General features: G+C 31.0%; 2 protein-coding genes across 7 annotated transcripts; one reads left to right on the top strand and one right to left on the bottom strand.

Annotated features, from left to right (window-relative positions):
* Window positions 1-280: 280 nt before the first annotated feature.
* On the bottom strand, window positions 281-6,204 carry LOC108489131 (protein MEI2-like 5). 6 transcript variants are annotated; one of them, XM_017793431.2, is made up of 13 exons: window positions 5,966-6,204; window positions 5,143-5,187; window positions 4,914-5,054; window positions 4,371-4,840; window positions 3,835-3,993; window positions 3,619-3,735; window positions 3,357-3,508; window positions 2,778-2,869; window positions 1,739-2,681; window positions 1,550-1,634; window positions 1,400-1,468; window positions 1,029-1,208; window positions 281-838 (listed from the first exon to the last, which is right to left on the bottom strand). In XM_017793431.2, the coding sequence occupies exons 2-13, from the start codon at window positions 5,171-5,173 to the stop codon at window positions 716-718; spliced, it is 2,562 nt and encodes an 853-aa protein (XP_017648920.1). In that variant the 5' UTR covers window positions 5,174-5,187; window positions 5,966-6,204; the 3' UTR covers window positions 281-715. The 6 variants fall into 6 exon arrangements, 5 of the variants coding, with proteins under 5 accessions (XP_017648920.1, XP_052876089.1, XP_052876087.1 ...); XM_053020129.1 differs by lacking the exon at window positions 5,966-6,204 and adding an exon at window positions 5,416-5,926; XM_053020127.1 differs by lacking the exon at window positions 5,966-6,204 and adding an exon at window positions 5,521-5,926.
* Window positions 6,205-11,408: 5,204 nt separating this feature from the next.
* On the top strand, window positions 11,409-16,801 carry LOC108489225 (uncharacterized). Its single transcript, XM_017793601.2, has 10 exons — window positions 11,409-11,763; window positions 11,933-12,069; window positions 12,171-12,305; window positions 12,451-12,561; window positions 13,369-13,656; window positions 13,807-14,006; window positions 14,434-14,728; window positions 14,930-15,040; window positions 15,617-15,805; window positions 16,421-16,801. Exons 1-10 carry the CDS (start codon window positions 11,571-11,573, stop codon window positions 16,766-16,768), a joined length of 2,007 nt encoding a protein of 668 aa, XP_017649090.1. The 5' UTR covers window positions 11,409-11,570; the 3' UTR covers window positions 16,769-16,801.
* The last annotated feature ends 3,082 nt before the right edge of the window (window positions 16,802-19,883 follow it).

Below are 19,883 nucleotides of genomic sequence, written 5' to 3'. Positions count from 1 at the left end.
TCAAGAATATTTTCAAATGACTTATAATCATTTATAAAATATGTATTCAAACTATTTAGAAGACAAATAATTGAAAAGTGGAGTAAAAATTGTTAGTTTTACAATTACATTTAGTGTCTACCACCGATAATCACGTCGACTGTAATAACATTCATTTATACCAACAATAAACTGAAAACAAATCACAATTTAGGACATGTATCCTGAGATGAAAAAAAATGCTGAGTCACTAGGCCTGCAGCATGCATAGAGCATAAACAACCATTGTCAATTGCATCCATTTCATAGAGAACCAAATTATGTGATAAACAAAAACAGGTTGTATTCTCAACTATACAATTTTCTGTTAATGGCACTAATGTTACATCCCTAGCCATCAAAATCTCAACTCTCACGACGCTTATGTCCATTTCGAAACCCCGAAAAAGAAGCCAAAATAGAGAGGCCAAGGCAGAGACAGAACAATGATGCAGAAACCCCACCATAATATCCTCTCAAATACAAGACAAAAAGATATTGATGCGTGCACAAACCACAATGAACCTACAGTTTCCATGTTCGAATGCTCAGCTAGCTTAGACTACACAAAATCTGCATCCTGTCAATAGCGGGTTCACCTCTTCCTATGTTCTTACGGTCGACTATGTACGAAATATGTTAGCCTTCACTGCCCCATGAATTTGGTACAAGGGCAAAATCTCCTGATATTAAGCTGCTAGAAGGTTTCAAGCTCCTCGCCAGCATCTTTCTTTTTGGGGCTACCTGAAGAATCACCCAAGGGTAACCCATTTGGCTGGCGGATGATATTCAAACTAGAGTGTAAATGCTCTGGGATGGTCTACAAAAAAGGGGGAAAATAAATCCATTGTTATTATCATGTTTAAGAAAGGCAACTCTTGAATAAAAAGATTCTGATACTTAAACGAGTAAAAAATGGCCGAATTCAGTCAGTTATTGAAAGCCCTTAGGAGTAAGTGTATAGTTGTAGGTTATAATATAAAAGTAAGAATACCATATTATAATGCTACCTGATCGCCACCATCTGGACCCTCAGAGTGAAAGAGAATTGGGCGGCAGCGCTTATCTTCATTCATCAAGCTTGAATTCTGGAAGTGGGCAACAAGAGCTGCCTTTCCCTGGATTCGAGCATATGCCAAAGAAGCAACTTTCTCGCTATTAAACTTCTCCCACTTCTTTCCATTAAATGCCTGCATATAGTATAATATAAATCAATCCAAAGGAAACATTCCAAGGCTTCAATAGCAAGCTTGCATTCCCTTTAATAACAAGCAGAAATTTTCTTCGAAAAAAAGGTTAAATCCAATTATCCTAAATTCACCTAAATGCCTAAGACGCAAAAGTCGAAAATATATTAAGTCAAAAAAAAAAAAAAGACAACCTCGTAAAATGGTATAATGTGTGAAGGAGACAGCATATTAATAAAGGCATAGCCCACATTGCACTTATTCTGCATCACAAATGAGAATATCCATCAGCTGCAATTGAACTTAGAAGTCTAAACTGCAAATCAGATCCCCATAGTCATTACCTTAAAATCTATTGGCAAATAGAGAAAATCGTAAGTTCCCTGATGATTTTCATCAATGGCAGCCAGCAACATCTTTGAGGTATACCTGAATATCATAATGAAATAGAAATAGTCAAGGCATCAGTACTTCAAACATATTGACATGTAGTCAATATTCATAAAGCAGCAGATTATAGAGGATGAACAGACTTATTTGGAATATTTTTTATCATCAGAGTTGTTCGAGTATCTTCACCGCTAATAATTTTATCCAAGTCCAGCTGAAACTGCTTTTTGTTATCCAGCTGGTTCCGATTATTTTCAACCCGTCTGCTCCGGCCACGCTCAGCCAACCCCTCCATACTGTTTGGCAGTAGTCCTGGGTATAGGCCATTGCCTAAAAATACAGGACTCAACCTAGGTGAAGACATCATTCTCATACTTGAACCGTTCTCAGACACATTCCGTGGAATACCAATACCTGAACTCATTGGTGCACGAGAACCCATGTTAACCATAAAACCTTCATTGTGGCCTACACTCATGCCTCCAAATGTAGCAGGACTAATGAATGAATTTTCTGATGATTCTGGGAAGAAACCAAAGTGCCTTTCCAGAGGAACACCAGATGGAGCAGATCCCATGTGATGGTGATGGTGGGATGAGCCTGAGAAAGATCCTTGCCGGCCTGTGTATGGAAAGCCATGGCCATTTCCATTGGATGAAAATGGATGTTCCATAGATGATGTCGGCCAGACTGAAGAGTTTGTGCGATCTGCATATGAATTTGGATTCCCCCAAAGAAATTGTGGCCCAGACAATGTTTCCATCCTGGAACCATTTGACGGACCAAAAGTAGGTATGGTTCCATGGTATTGGCTCAACTTTGGCTCTGGAAGAGAATGGGAAAGTTGAAACCCAGTTCCATGGGTTGAATTTGCATTGGTTAATGCATGCTCTGCATGACCACCCCTTGCTTGGTCCTTGCCAATCGGTGCAACTTTCACAGAGCTCGACACTTGAGGATGCAGAATAGAAGCCAGACCAGATAATTGATTGCTGGTAGTTGGGCTCATGGTCCCAAAAACAGGGGACTTGCTAAAAGAATGCATTGGACTATGCTCTATAGGACTGTTAAACTGTGCCCAGCTACCTGTCAGGAATATTGCAACATCCTCAGTTTACAAAATAAATCCCAGACAATCAAACCATATGCACACAAATGATAGAATGTAGCTCAAAGCCCTACCTGGAGGAGAATTGGTAATCGGAGAACCAACTTGATGTCTAAAACCCCGAGATTCATCTTGTTCAAGATCTTGATTAAGTTGCAACATCAAACTACAAGTTGAAAAAGATTAACAATCAAATATTTTTATCATTGCTATACTTCTAATAACAACAACGCAAGAAATCAAACAAACAAATAGTAACCGATGGTAAACACAGAATAAAGAGAGTTTTCTAAATAAAGAAAAAGAGAATGTCGATAAAGTCCAGCATGCAGCAGCCAAGATAAATGATCCATATAATTACACTTGAACAAGGCCACAACTGCAGTAGTTCTCATAGTTTCTATTTCCTTGCAGAGTTTTAATTTACAATCTACCTCTTCCAATTAATAGCTTTGTGCCTTGGTACCAGTAGAAGAGCAAATGGCAAAACACTATCAGGTCACATAGAAAAAAGGAACAGCCCAATGCTATCACAGTGTCAAATACTATAAGGAAAGACTTATTTAAGAGGGATGACAAGATTCATCAAATAAAAGAAATTACAGTTTTATACATTAGTACTAATAGAAGAACAAGGTATAAGATATACGCACTTTCGACGAGCTCCTCCAGGGCGACTAGGTTCAAGCTTAATACGTTTACCGGCTATATCACTTCTATTCAGTGACTTAAGAGCTTGTTCTGCAGCTCTAACATCATAAAACTCAATGAACTTATGGTGTCGCTTGTATGGTGTTTCCCTTATCTGTTTTTTAAGTGATGAAAAAACTTGTTTCAGAAACACTAAACACGCAATCTCATGTTTGAAGCAAGGAAACATTTTCAGAAAAGAGGAAAAAAAAAAAAAAGCATCACCTCTTTAACCTCACCATAAACCCCAAATATTTGACGAAGATCTTCATTTGAAACAGATGGATCCAAATTAAATACTACTAAAGTTCCTTGATTAACATCCTTCTCTGATGGATTATCCTGACGCAGTATAGGTTACAAGAAAAGTAAAAGGAAAAGGAGTTAATAAAAACAAAACCATGGCAGAAGAAATTATTCGGGAATAAAAATGTTCTAAACCTTAGGAATTGAGAAGTGAATGTCAAGTTTTCTCCGTCTTAGTGGCTTGTTCTGTAATGCACGCATAGCTGTTCGAGCAGCACGAATGTCATAATAGGATATCATCACAAAGCCCCGATGTTTACATGCTGTGTACAGAGTTCTAATATCACCATATTGCTGCAAAAAGGAGAAAAATAAATGTAGCAGTTGAATCAGAAAAGATTGGAAGTGACTTGTAGTTCTCGAGCATCAAAGAGCAGAGAAACAACAGGTTTGGATCGATAACCGTATAATCTAACAATTCAAAATTTCATTCTAGAATTAAGGGAACATATAGTTACAATTTCATATTGCCCAACTAATTTTAACTTGAAAAACTGGTTCTAAGGGCATTTCTGGTTCTAAGGGCAATGTATTACAATTTCAAGCAATGCATATATGAAAAACGGACAAAATAATGGAAGTATTTCCAAAAGCAGAATGCCTTTTACACAGCAGCTCTGAAAATGCAGTGTCAAGGAATGTCATCGGAAATAATTTGAAGAATTAATTACCTCAAAAAGAGCTCTTAATTCAGAATCCTCAACATTGCTATTTATATTACGAACAAATAATGTCCTCGAAGGATGTTCTCCATACGGATGTTCCCCAGTTATAGTTCCAACACCATTTGGAAGGCCATAAGGGGGCATGCCATTCCCAACAACAGCATCAGAGAGACTCACTTTTGACATGCCGATGGTCAGGCTCTCCTGTGGATCAGTTTCTAATTCCATACCTCCACCACTACCAAAAAGATCATACTCCTCTAGATCTTCCAGTGAATTAGGCAACCCACTTAAATCAAAATCATCCATTATGCCTGCTAAAAGCTCATTCTCATCATCAGGAAGCAAGTTTCCAAGTGCATGAGCTTCAATATCCCCAAGTGGATCATTGCCTTCCACATCTTGACGTAGGTTATTTAGATCAGATGTAATACCATCAATAGATTGATAATTATTGTCCGTATCATTTAAGTTCACTGCATATAGTCAAAATAAGGTCAGTCTTTCCTTAATACAGTAGATAGTCTTTAAGCAAGTGCTAACACTTACATTTTTCATGTGGAAGAACAGGCATTGAGCTAGAAAAGAGGGTGGCATCAGTTGAGGCATGGTATGCATCAGAACCAGATAAAATCCCCCATGCACTTTCCACTTTCTTAGATGCATTTGCTGTTGGAATCTTAGTAGGATCTAGACCACACACAATTAACAAGATCAGTTAAATAAAAAAAACACACATTGCGCATTGGCAGTATAACATGAACAATCGTAAAATTACCTGAAACCAAATGGTCAACAGACTGCTTCATTGCATTGCCTTTTTCTGCCAAGAACAAGGGAACAAAATATATATCAACCTTATGAAACATAGATCATTGCATGCTTGACAACCAATTTGCTACTAAGAATAGAAAGAAACATAATCTCAAAAGTGTTCTGAAGGGAACATGGAAAAGTTAAATAAAAAGTCAAACCAACAGCCTACATAATTAACTTTGAAAGATCCTCACACCATGAAACATGATGAAATGATATCACAAAAAATCCAGACCTTTTAAGCCTAAATAAGTTGAAGACTTCAAAATGGAATTGAAGTTCAAGTAAAATTCAGAAGTCTTATCCTTTTTTTTTCTTTTTTTTTTATCTATTTACTAACCTAAGTTCTGATTCTCCAAATTCATCACTGTATAAAAGTGAGACCAATACCAAATCCAAAGTCCACAGGAAAAAAAAAAAAACCTTCAGCAAAATTAAGATTATAAAAAGGTCCAAAAGGCACATAGTATATTTATATATTCGTTAGGTATAGCAGCTGAAAAATCAGTGTTTTGAGCAATACTCCTACAATAGCAATCAAACTATTCTTTAATATCCAATATCAGAAAACAATAACGGCAAACTCAAAGACAAACAAAACCCAGAAAGATGCTAACTTTAATATCAAGGCTCAAACTTTTTTGCTCAAAAACAAAAACCTAATTCACATTAGACCCAAAAAAACATAATTTTTTCAATATTCTAATAAAAATCATAAAAGAAACCCACCAAAACAGTAAATTGGACATAAAAGGAAAAAGAAAGAAAAAAAAAAACAAGATTACCTGAATGAGGTTCAAAGAGTGTGAAAAATTAAAGGGAAAATAATTTAACCGATTTTCAATAGAAAGACTCTCTGCCACGATCACACGCAAACAAACAGAGAGAGCCGTGAAGAGAGAGAGAATTTGAAGTAAAAAGTACTTTGCTTTCTCTTTCCTTCTTTATAAGACTTTAATGGTTTTTTTTTTTCAATTTTTTTCTTTAAAAAAAATAATTTTCTTTGTGAAATAATGATGATTGGACGAGTGGAGTTAAAAGAGCAGAGAATGATTGAAATGGAGAAAGAGAGAGAAATAGAAAAGGTCTAATTATTACTCAGTCACTGTAATTCTTCTCATTATTGAAATTTAGTTCTTTTATTTTTAATTCTATCAATTTAAGTCCTTATACTTGTCTGCTTTAAAAATTAATGTGTAATTAATGAATTTGTTAACTTATTTATATTAAATTTCTATATTCATTGCCAATTTTTATTTAATTTTTAAATTAAATCTTTAAATATTAAAATGTTATATTTTAAAGAGTTGGAGTCTAGGCCTTCAACGAGTTGTCCTTTAGATGGATAGTATGACTACAATCCGGTTGATTCAAGATGAGTCAATTGAGTTTCACCATTCAGCCATGTTACGAGCTATTAAAGAAATTATTCAACATCTTTAGATGATTAGGGTGACACATATACTCAAAGAGGGTAAAAGAGTAATTGACAGACTGGCAATAATGACATTTTCAAGGCCTCTGAGCATGTTTAGCTATATGCAACCCTCGAATAAAATTCTTCAAAAGCTACATGATGACCGCTCTGGAATAACTTTGCCCCACTTAATCTAATTATAGCTTTATGTTTCTGTTTGTACCGAAAAAATTTATATTTTCAAATTTTAAAAAATGTATTGATAGTATTTTGAATTGGATTTTAATTTTAAATTATACAAAAGAAAGATCAAGTTTTTTGATTAAAAAAACAGAGGAGCTAGACTGTCAAATAATATAGGAACAAAATTTTTAAAGTTAAAATAGTATAGAGACTAGAAGTATAAATAAACCAATAAAAGAATTGTGTTGTGAATGTGGGGAATTTAACTGTATTTAAATATATTTTTGGGGTCCGAAAAACAAGTTCGATAAAATATAAAAAACAAATATAAAATATTTTTACTTTGTTGATAGAGTTTAATTCAAACTTGACCCGGCGTTGAGGTAAAATTGCAAAATTGCCATTAAGTTGAGATTGGTGGAAATCGTGGGGATGAGGACGTGGATACGATAATACTTGGACTTTTTGGTATAAAAATTAAAAGTTAAAAGGAAATGTTCAAAATAAGAGAATTTAATAAAGAATTGGAAAATTAAAAGATAAAAAATTATTACTAAAATAACAATTTTATTTACTTTGGTACGTAAATTAAAATGGATAATGTGTTGATAAAAAGCATAAGGATGACGTGGCAGGATTAAATCCGTAGATAAGCACCTTTTTTGTTCACACTCTAGGCAGGTTTACAAGTCAATAATGTTTATCTTTGTGTGATCCGATTTATTATTTAAAATTAATATTCAATATATTATTTATATTGAATCTACAAGAAATCGTGCATTAATTAGAATATTTTATAAATATTACTTAATTTGTATTACAAGTTATTTGATGCTTTCTAAAATAAAAAGCTTTTATACAATATTTATAATTTAAAAGATTTATTAAATTCAATAATCATATTTTAATAGTTTTTTATTAATGAGGAGTCTTAGAAAACAGGGAAATTATTTTATGCACTTTTTACCAATCATTTATTTTCTTTTTTAATTATTTAATAATATTTTAGGAATTTTTATATATTTAACATATAATTTTGGTTTTTACCCTAAATCTGAAATTAAGAACCTCGAATCTAACCTCGAGCTCAAAATATTAAACTTTGACCCTGAACTTCAAATACTAAACTCATAATCTAAACATTGAACCATAAACTTAAAATCTTGAAGGTTTGAGGTTCAAGGTTTAAGGTTTAAAGTTCAAGTTCGATGCTCAATTTTAGGGTTTAGGATTTGAGATTCGAGATTCGAGGTTTGGATTCGAGTTCAAGGTTTAGCTTTTAGGATAAAAAATTACCAAAATTATGTGTCAATGATATAAAAATTTTATTGAAATATCATTAAATAATTAAAAAGATACCATAAATGATGTGATGTAAATAATTCATAAAACAATTTCTCATATTTTAGTTTGAGGAAAGATTTATAAAAATAATATATATTTATATCTTAAATATTGAAAATAAGGAAATTTAATTTAGTTTACTAAAAATAAAGGGCACCAAAAGGTGATAAATAAATTATCATGATGATATATAATCATAAAATAATTAGTGGGTCACGATCAAAAGCATATTACAAGACAATAATTTTGTCATGTATGAGATTATATAAAGATTTGATACGTTGTTATTGTTATATTTAAATATTAGAATTAAAATTAAAACATGACATATATTTTATAATATAGTAAAAATAATAATATTAAAATAAATATATGAAGATTTTAATAAATTAATACACCAAAATTTAACCTTATATATTATACAAAATTAATAATATCATCGACAATACATAAAATAATATAAATCCTATTATATATATCACCAAAATGTTTTAATCACAAATGGTGAGTAAAAGTTGGTATAAAGTAACATCTGATAATATAAATTCAGTCTTTGAGTTCTATCATTGAGACAACCTTTTTTCTCTAAGAATATGCTGTCGGAATATTCCTTTTTTTAATTTTATTTAAGTGATGGTTAAAATATGAAAAATAAAAACTAATGATTTTCCTTACTGTATCATACACTGTATCGAATAAGTTATTAACAATTGATTAAATGTTGTAATATGTATTTTTTATTATTTGTTTTGAAAGTATATATTTATATATAAAATTTTGGGGATAAATCATAAAATTATATATGAATTATAGTTTAATGTGTAATTATATACATATGAATTTTGATTTTGTGTAATTTTATAAATAAAATTTTAATTTAATCAAATTCTTGTAAATTATTAACACAATTATTAACATCATTTTATGTCTATATATTACATACATGAATAATTATATTTGTTTAATATAAAATAAATCGATGTATTATTTCTTTAAATATGTATGATTAAATCAAAATTAAAATTTTAAGTATATATTAGAACCACAATTAAAGTTTATGTATATAATTACACATGAAAATCAAAGTTCATGATGCTAAGACAACACATTAACAAGTCCAAAAGTTTTATTTATTAAATTGTCAAACTAAAAAAAAAAGAAAGTATTTACACCACTTTAGTGGCAATTTGCCGTTGGCATTGCCAAGTGCTACTTAACAACTTTCAACTTATCTTGTTTCAACAAAAAAAATAAAATAAAAGAGAAAAAGAGAAAGCAAAAACAAAAGAGGGAGAGACGAGTAAGAAGAAAGGAAAAGAATAATAATAAAAGAAAAAAGTTAAAAAAATAAAAAAAAACAAGTTTTAAATTATGAGGTGTTGAAACGAAAGTCACATCAACATTTAATGGACCACATTAGATTTTCATAACACTATTAATGTCAAGTTAGACACAATGACCAAAATATTACGTTACAAATTTATAATGTTAATGATCAAGACATGACAAATTAAAGTTCAGTGACCATAATATAATCTAAACCATACATAAATAATTATTTTTGTAGTTTACCCAAACTTTTTTAAATAACTAATATTGTTATAAATTTGTTTTAATGTAACTTTTATTAAAAAATCTAAAATGAAAATCAAACCCATAATACATTTGCAAGTAGCGAGACTTAAAACTTAGGACACCAAAATCCTCCGAGCCACAATTTTATTATTTTAATTAAAGTTTCATTTATTATTTACATTAAATTTTTTTAGAAATATGTTTTGAAGTGAATTTTTTCACTTATATTATGAGTATGGCATAATCTAATCTACATTAATATAAAGCTTTTCGATAGAGTTTATGTTCGGTTAACTCATGTATATCATTATACGTTCATTTATTTTTAATAGTTTATATAAATTCTTCAAAATAAACCATTTAAAAGTACAATGTCAATATTTGATGTGCTTAATGGTGGTGTTGATTGTTTTAATTCTAAAATAAATGTCTATTTATATCGTATATAATATGTCCGGTTGAGTTGGTGTCACGAATTAACTTGACATCGATTCAATTGGAAAATAACTAAAACTACCTTATTCTTTTTACAAAATAATAAGTGTAATTTTATCATTTTATACAAAAAATTTATAAAATACCTAAAGTCATCATCAACAAAATTTAATTTGACTAATTCAACTAAAATTTCATTTGATTTCTATATAATTTATTATAGATATATTTTATAAGAGTCTAGTATCTATACTATAGGTAAGTGTATCAATTAAGTTTTATTATTATTATAGAGACTAGATCAATTTAGGTTATCTCTATTATTAAATAGATTAATTATATAAAACTCAAATGCTATCTTTACAATACTACCTTTTAAGTATGTAGGATAGAATCACTTTTCTTCAAATATTCTATTAAAAACTTCAAGTAGCCTCTCACAGTTTTGAGAAATAGAATTGAAACAAGTAATACTTCTTAAAAGGTTGATATATAATAATTCAAACTCATTCAAACAAATTATAGTACTTGAAATAATAAAGTCAATGAAACCCCAAGTGCATACAGAGAAATATTAGAATTACAAATGAAATATTTGAATTTTGCACAATAAGCATTATAAACTTGTTTCTTGTATTCTTCTTGATGTTTTTGAACTCTATTTATATTTTTCCAGTGATTTCTAGTTGTTTAAAGTTTGAGCTGTTGAAGACATTTACTCAAGCATTAAGTGTAGTTGTAGAAACCTACCTAAGCCTTAGGTTTCGATATTATACTTACAATAATATGATTGTTATAGTCTTAGGTATCAAATCTTAAAGCTCATATTCTATTACATTTATATTAGGACATGATACTTCCTTATTCGTATTTTGATACCATTAGATACTCATAAAATAAATTTTATTCTTGAGTACTAGAGCTAATGAGGTAGCGGTCTGATATGTAAATCATATGCATAAACAATTAGGGTTAAGGGGTTGATATCTTTGAAGTCAGTTCATGAATTTCGATAAATTGAACACTTAAAAATGACTTAATGCTTTTAACGCTTATAAATTTTTTTTAAGTATTTAAACAATTAAGAGTATTTTGTTTATAAAAAGTATTATTTTAATAGCAAAAGTAATTTTTTACAAAAATAATTTATATTATAATAATGGTATTTTTATTTTTATATTTTATAAAAGAATTAATAATTTAAATCCTTCTAACTTAAAATATTTAACCATAAATTTTTTTTTTTACAATTTTGTTCTCACCCAGTTTTTTAAATATTTTTCAATCACGTAAGTGTGGAAAACATCGTTTGATATTTTACTCAAACAAAATATCCAGTGAAACGATATGAGATGAAACCCTATGTTCTTCCTTCCTCATTAGTCGATGACTGAAAGTTTAAACAGTTAAACTGAAACTTTGAGCAGAAACCAAAGATGCAAAAAGCTTCACTTCTTTGTTCTTCGAATCCAATATCTTCACCGCCAACCTATCTTCACACATGTCGTCCACTCACAGTTCCCATCAGAATCCGTTTCTCTCCTTCTCTCTTTGCTTTCTCTTCTCTCCGCTTCCCATTGAATCGTCTCCACGGTCAGCGCCATGGCTTTTCTCCTTTGCACAGCACTGGTAACTCTTTCCTTTACTTCTAATTTTTAGCAGTTTTTGGCTCAATTGGTGGGTTATTCATAATGGGTTTTGCTTTTTTTGTTTTTTTTTTGTTTCTTACTTGTTGGGGCTTTGATATTTCATTTATTTTCAATTGTTGTGTATATTAACATCAACTTGGCTACTTCAGCTACTGAAGAAATGGTTGAAGCTAGCAAGAACGTTTCTAGTTTTGTTGAAATTGGGTACATATCCAGTGTTCATGGGCTACAAGGAGAAATTTGTATAAAACCCAACACTGATTTTCCTGAACTGCGGTTTTGCAAGGTAGGACATGTTCTAGAATCCTATTCTTCTTCTTTCATTAGCTTAATGCCTTTAAAAAATTGTTGTTTTTTTTGTCTTATGAAAAATTGATTCATTTTCAGGCTGGGAGAAGATGGTTAAAGCAACAAGTTTCAGGTAAAGAAACAATTAAAGAAGTAGAGCTTGTTGAAGGAAGGGAACATCATGGAAAGAAGAGTTGGATACTCAGCTTCAGTGGGATTGAAACAGTGGATCAAGTGAGATGATTAGAAAAAAGTTTGTTCTTTACATTTGTTTACATTATACTAATGATTGCCTCTTTCCTTTAGATGTCTCCTTTGATTTTTTCTATGCTTGCTTTCACTTTCTCCTAATTAAACACTTAAAGTTCTTATTTTTCAGGCTAGGCAACTTGTAGGTTCAACTTTATTGGCAGAGGAAGAAGATAGACCACATTTGGAAGAAGGTGAATTTTATACTCGTGATCTTGTTGGAATGAGAGTCATTCTCAAGGTAATGTACTTATTTGCTCATCAGCCCTTAATATTCCATATACTGGTGTAACTGAGTCGATCTGAGCCTGAATACTAGCAAGCTTGACTCGAAATTCGAAGCTCAATACTCAGCTTGAGCTTGATTAAGCTAGTTTATCAATTTTCGTATTCAAGGTCTAACTCGAGCTTGATTATGCTCTTGTGTATTTGAGTTTGAGCTTGAGCGCGGTTCGATAAGTAAGCTTAGGGTTAATAATATATAGTAAAGGCAATAAAGTGATTTAAGAATATAAAAATATTTAAAATATATATTAAAATTAAAAAGCTTGATAAGGCTTGCAAGCCTTTTGAGTTGCTTGAGCTTGAGCTGGGTTCGATAATTATTGAATTGAGTTCGAGTTTTTTTGAGTTGAACTCGAGTAACTTATGAGTATCAATGTCTCGTTAACACCCCTAATTCCATATACCAATCTGACAAGTTCTGTAAAAGCATAATCTTTTTGTTATTTATATATTTATTTTTCTTTTACTTCTTTCATTTACATATGAACAGTTCGTTCAGTCCAATATTTAGGGCCAGACATTAAGTTTTCATAGGAAAATCTAGAAACCACCTTTCGACACAGCTTAACTGTTGAATTTGGCTTTTAGATCTTTTTATCATAACAATTAATTTGCTGTGATAAGTGTATTAATTTATCTGTGCTCTTCATTCAACTTTATCTCTTTCTTTCTCATATTTTAGATGATTGTTTATTTATTTGTTAATTTTTGTTATGATTAAAGAAGCTAATTTTTAAGACTTGTATATAATGCCTTCCTTCAGGAAACTGGTGAAGTTGTGGGGACAGTTGTTAATGTTTTCAATAGTGGAGCTAATGATCTCTTACATGTCATGCTCAAATCAGCCGAACCTATGCCTAATGGAAGTGAGGAGTTATCTAGTTTGGCTGAAGCTGGTGATTCTGGTCCCTTGGTTTGGGTACCATTTGTCAAGGAAATTGTTCCTAATGTTGATATGAATAGAAGAGAAATGCTGATTACTCCTCCAACGGGACTCCTCGAGCTAAACGTACGCTCTGATGAGAGGTCCAAGAAAGAAAGGCGCCAACTTGTGAGCCATATTTTTTTGTATCTACTCGATTCGTTGTTCATTTCTTGCCAAGATTTCTCCTAAACCGTGTTCTGCTTACTCCTGAAATCCATTATATTTTCATGTAAAACTTTTTCATATAGAGTACTTAAATTTTGAGGCATATTTCAGGAATGGAAAGAAAGGAAAAGGTTCCAAAAGCGGTTAATAGCTGCAAAAAAGAAATTGAGTGAAATGGAGCAGCAACATGTATTTCATGGGTTCAGATTTGGAGAGAAATCCCAAGCAAGCTTACTTGCCGATCAGATTGTCAGTGTTAATTCCAAATTGCTTCAGCAGGCATTGGAGAATGTTGAGATAGCTTCAAAGAGGTGAAGCTTTTATATATGTATGTATAATGTAGAAACACACTCATATTAGATAGCCATCAAGGATACATGCCTTAATTCTGGTTCAGACTGGATGGTATTTTTGTTCTATACATGGCTAGTTCATGTCTTAGGCCATAAGCAGTTGATATTTTTACTTGTCTTGGCCTGTTTCACGTACCATTAACCTTTCAATACCTTAGTTCATTCTTTTCCTCGCTTTGCACTCATCAAAACTTTTTAATTGTTGAAAAAATTGATCATATATTCTATTCTCTTCAAATAGGGTGGAAAAAGAAATCATTACTTTTCATCTTAAACTCCATAAGGATTAGAAGGCATTCTCTATATAGTGTATTAAGTGGTGATGGTGTTTTACAGTGGTGGCTAAATTATTAATTCTTGCTTTTGGTGTTGCTTCTTCAACCAGATGGACTATAACTGAATCACTCACCGGAACTAAGCTGGTGAGAAATAGATTGAGGATATCAGAAAAACGCTTTACTCCATCGACAAGTGAAGAGAAGCTGGGAACAAATTTCACTTTGCAAGAAAAGGCACTTCAGCTTATTTCTAAGGGCAAAGTTGCAGTTGTTTTAGATATGAGTGACCATAAGAACCGGGGAAAAGAATATGACCTCATTCTCTCTTCCTCAACAAGCAGGGAGAATTCTGAAACATCCTCCCTTCAGATGTTGCTTTGTGACGACGAGAGGTTTGTGAAGGTGATGCTGAGATAAGAACTTTCATTTGGGAAACTTTTCTTAGTTTGTCAGTGTTGCTGGTTCATGCAAATGAATTTTTTTTATTTATAAGCTACTGCTGTTAGAATAATATTATTTTCTGCAACATCATGTTTTTAAAATTTTGATTCATACTGAAGTTCAAATTTATGAATGTAAAATTTTGTTGCTCGATGCTTGCAGGCTGAATATAGATCATCTATGCCACTGGTTTTGATTAGCCTAGCCGATGAAATCATTTCTATGAAGAAGCTATTCTCAAGTAGCAATTATTTTGGATTTGACCCTGAAAAGGTCAGTGTTATAATCATGGAATTATCTTGTTATTTTCGTTTCCGCTTTTGGGTAGTGATCTTTGAATGACCTACAAGGCTAAAACACAAGCCATTGAGTAAAGATATGTGTAACCTTAATTACAGGCTGAAGGTTTTGTTATCATATTTCAGTGTGGATAGCTTTGGTTTTTAAATGTTATTTTTTGTTATTTTCTACATCCCGAGTGTAAATTAGAATTATGTCTGCCTGTAATGAAAGTTTTGCTAGCTATACCTTCTACTTCAGGAATAGAGGTCTGATCTTCATTAAATCAAATCTCCTGAGGCACCTAATGTTAACATTTAGCAATACCAGTTGAGTAATCACAAACATTTGGTTTTGGTCTAATGTTTTAACATTTAGTAATAATGGTTGAGTATTCACAAGCTTTTGGTTTTGGTTGAATCCCAATGTCGAGTACGAACTTATCCTTAAGATCATGTTTGTAATTTAATGTTATTTCTTAGTTGAAAATGTTGGATGTGGACTGCTTTTATTCAGGGTGTTAGACAAATATATACATACTAGCACCTTTATTTACCAACCAAATTTCAGGTTTGGTTCTTGGAAGAAGAGAGGCTGCCAGTTGTTAGCAGTTTGTTGGAACAAAACAGGCATAAGATTTTGATGAAATCACCTTGGGAGATTTTGCAATCACCGGTTGGATCCGGAGGAGTCATTAGCTTGCTTTCATCAGACAATATCATGGAGAATCTTGCACAGAATGGCATCAAGTATATTCAGGTTAGAAGCCTTGTTATAGTTTAAAGTTCAAAAAATTTCTGTCTGTTTTCCATGAAAAAGAACAGGCTAAGACTTTAAAATCTTTTATTTATTTATTTTTCTAAACTTTTAAGACATTTATATTTGTTGTCAATACTCCAAAAGAATAATAAGAGCCTCGTGAATCAAGTCCGAAAGTAGGTTTTGCTTCCATGAAGTCATAAGCGCAACGTTGCCAGTTTTCTCAACTGAAATCTATTACCATTCACTGATTTAGTGAATTTGGTATCTAACTGGATTGTGATATGCTAGAAGAAAAACTAGAAAAGCATTTTAATATACTTCAAATCCGAAAGTACCATGACGGTTGTGTTTTGATTGTGTGTAGAGAAAAGCCAACTATGATATTATTTGGAGGAGTAAACTACATACAAACTATTCCTGGGCATTGTCATGCTTTGTTACAGTTCTTTTGTATGCATGCCTATGTGTTTATAACAGACTCGAGAAGCAAGTCGAATGTCTTTCCACAGAAACACTTAAATTGGTGGATTCATCCATTCAACCGAGTTCTTGCATTTGCATTCATATAATACAATATACATGCATTTATATAGTACAATGCTCATCTTGCAGGTATGCAATGGTGAAAGATATATCAGCAGGAGCTCATCGCTGCTCCTCGGATTAGTTAACGAAAAGGAATCAGAGATTGGCATTCAAATTTTTGAACATTCGGAGGATGTTGAGGAAGGCTTCGGCATGGTATTCTCAATAGATACAATGAAGAAGCTGACAAGGCAGATACATAAACTTCAATTCTACGCCATAGCAAAGCCAAATTCACATGTGGAGCTAGTTGAGAAAAAATGGGTTCACGTTGAACCTTCATCTCCTAACTCCTACGAGTTTTATTCTACAATTTTCAGTTGCATAAATGCATGTTCTTTGGATAAGCTTTGTGTTATGGAAATCACAGAATAGAATGAAAAGCTTTGCTTTTTAACTTCATTAAAATTCTATTTGTTTGGCTTCTTTTTTTCCTTTTTTTTTTTAAGAGTATTCATAGGAAAGTAGGAATTGATTTTTTAGAAATGCTTCAAAGAAAAAAGAAAAAAAAAAATCCAATCCTACCCTCACCAGTCACCACTTGTGTATATATATGAAATTATGGATGTAAAACATGTTTTTAATTGATGAAAATATATATTATTTTTAAATTTATTTTTAATTTAACTATGAATTTTCGTCTCTACTTTACAAAAAAAGTAAAAAAATAAAAGTCAGTGTCTGTATTTTAATTTATCATAATTTGATTGTATTTTATGAAAAATTAAAAAGTTCTATTAAGTAATATTGTTAAATTTTATCAGTTAAATTGATTATACGGAAATTAGTAGTTAACAATTTATATGCAAATAATTAATAAAAATCAGCAGTTAAATTAACAATTAGGATAATTTTTCAATTTTGTAAAGTGAAATAAATAAATTTACTTCCACTTTTCATAAAATAGGGATGAATTTCACAATGAAACCTTAATTTTAAATTATCATCATAAATATTAAGCTGATAAATCTGATGGATACCATCCATGATTCAAAATACATCAATAAAAGAAAGTTTTAAAAAGGTTAATGGTTCAGATTTTGAATCGGTACTCACACTTTAAAATATTTTAATTAAGTCTAAAAAATATCAATACTAAATAATTAGATTCTTCATTCAATTACACTATTAACTTAAACATGAAATATCAGTTCAATTCGAGCATGTAATATATTTAAAATGTGTGAATTAAATCGTAAGCATATTTATACTTATTTTATGAATAATTTAGACATCGTATATTAATAAAAGAAACAAATTTTTTTCTATTTTAAAGGCATTGTCTTTTTAAAGAATAAATCATTTAAGTTGCCTATACGATTGTATAGATATATTTGCGATTTGATTCGTTTTACAAATAATCATTTGAATTGATTTTTTTTTGTGAAAATAAACAAATCAGTTAAATTACATTATATTAAATTGAGCAAAAATACCACTTGCTTTATCAGAGTAAAGAAATGCTAGCATCTCCCTAAGAGGATCATCGAACACCTGCAGACTCTTTTTCATATTTAAAACCATTTTAGCTATGCAGTCAGTAGCTTGGTTATCTTTCCTTGAGACGTGTCGTAAAGGCCAATGCTTGACATGCATCAAAAGTTTTTAGATATACCTGATCAAAGCAGAACTCGATGTTGCCGATGAAGTGTTTTGGAGAACCTAAACCACCTTCAAGCAATCACTTTGAATTGTCACCCATTGGTACCTGTGACCTTAAAGAATAACCAAACCATTTAGAATACTCTATAAATCGGCATCAAAAACTAAACAATACCCCAAAAATAATGGTTGTACCCCAAAATCCAATCTCCATTTCTGTAACATCAAACTCCCCCAGCTGATACAGTTACTAAGTCTGTCTTAATGGCACCATCAGTGCTGAAATGGACACAATTACTTGGCAAAGAATTTCCAAAATGGACACAATTACTTGGCAAAGAATTTCCAAATCTAGTTTCATGCCGCATTAATGAGTCTTCATGTAAGCTGAGTCATTAGGTTTAACCCAACCATAAGAGACTCTAACAATCTTGAAGGGACTCCAAGTTATGCCCTGTAAAGTGAAAATATTTCTATTGTTTCATGTACGCCAAGCAAACAAACTAATTAAGCAAGACCAGTTTACCTCTCCCATGGTCTACCTTGAAGGGTTTTGAATATTTGAATTTAACCACTCATGGATCACCCGAGAAGAAATTACTATAATTAAAATAGTTAGGCTTGTAGAAATAATTGAATTTTGAAATAAAAAAGTACATAGACTAACTCCTAATTAAAATGGTAAACTCAACAAAACCTTAAAAATAAAATGGTAAACTATACAATTGGTCACCAAAATTTCACAAGTTTTTGTTTTGAGCATTGGAAAATAAAAATCTTAATTTTATGCATTGCGGTCAAAAATATTTTCATTTTAAGCACTACTGTTAAAAATTATTCTTATGTTGATTACCCACCAATAATTCAATATTATTGTATACTCATTTTAGTCATTCAACTTTAAATTTTTTCATTTTGATAGCTCATTTCATTTTGAAATTAATTTTATTTTTCAAAAAAGAAAAAAACTAAGTTTATTAGTGAATTGAGTTATTCAACTACGGGGTGATGAAACTTTAAGTTTTTCCTTATAACTCAATTCATTATAAATGTTTAGGTTTTTCCTTTTAAAACACAAGTAGTTCACTGGAAAACTCAAATTTTCTCTTATTATTAAGAAAAATAAAATCGATTTAAAAAGAGAAAAAGGAAAATAAAAAATAAAATGTTTTTCCTTATAAAACTTACATAATTCCTTCTAAAACCCCAACTTTTCTTGGAGAAAATTTAAATTTAATTTTAGAAAATGATTTCTTTTTAAGAAAAAGATAAAAGATTTTTCTTGAAAAGACACAAAATTTTCCTATAAAACTCAATTAATTATCTGTAAAACCCCATATTTTACCATTTTATTGGACAAAAACTAAAACCAATCCTAAAAAGAAAATAAAAGATAAAATTTTTTAATGTAAAAACCTAACATTTTCTTATACACCCAAGTTTTTCCTTTTATTAAAAAATAAAATTAGTTCTGAAAAAATTAAAAAGAATTTAAAAGATAAAAGAAGTGATCAAAATAAAAATTTACTAAAGTTGAGTGACTAAAATGAATGTAAAAAACCATTGAATTAACTGTTGGTGACCAAAATGAAAACAATTTTAACGGTAGTGTCTAAAATGAAATGTTTAATTTTTTGGTGCGCAAAATAAAAACCTTTGAAAGTTGAGTGACCAACTGTGTATTTTTCCCAAAATGGAATATAACCCTAAAAGATCTTCGCACCAAACACCATTATATAAGCTGCCACAACTCCATAGAAGCGAAACCGGGCGGCCAACCCAAAACCCTAATTTCCCAGTAAATATACAGCTCTTCCTTTTGCTTTGCTTCTTTAGATTTCTTCCATCAACATTGTTCCGGCAGCTTTAATAACATTCTGTTTGTTCT

Source organism: Gossypium arboreum, chromosome 10 (assembly GCF_025698485.1).
Source record: "Gossypium arboreum isolate Shixiya-1 chromosome 10, ASM2569848v2, whole genome shotgun sequence".
Taxonomy (NCBI): domain Eukaryota; kingdom Viridiplantae; phylum Streptophyta; class Magnoliopsida; order Malvales; family Malvaceae; genus Gossypium; species Gossypium arboreum.
The sequence above is the reverse complement of the archived record's forward strand: the minus strand, read 5'-3'. Positions and strand labels throughout refer to the sequence as shown.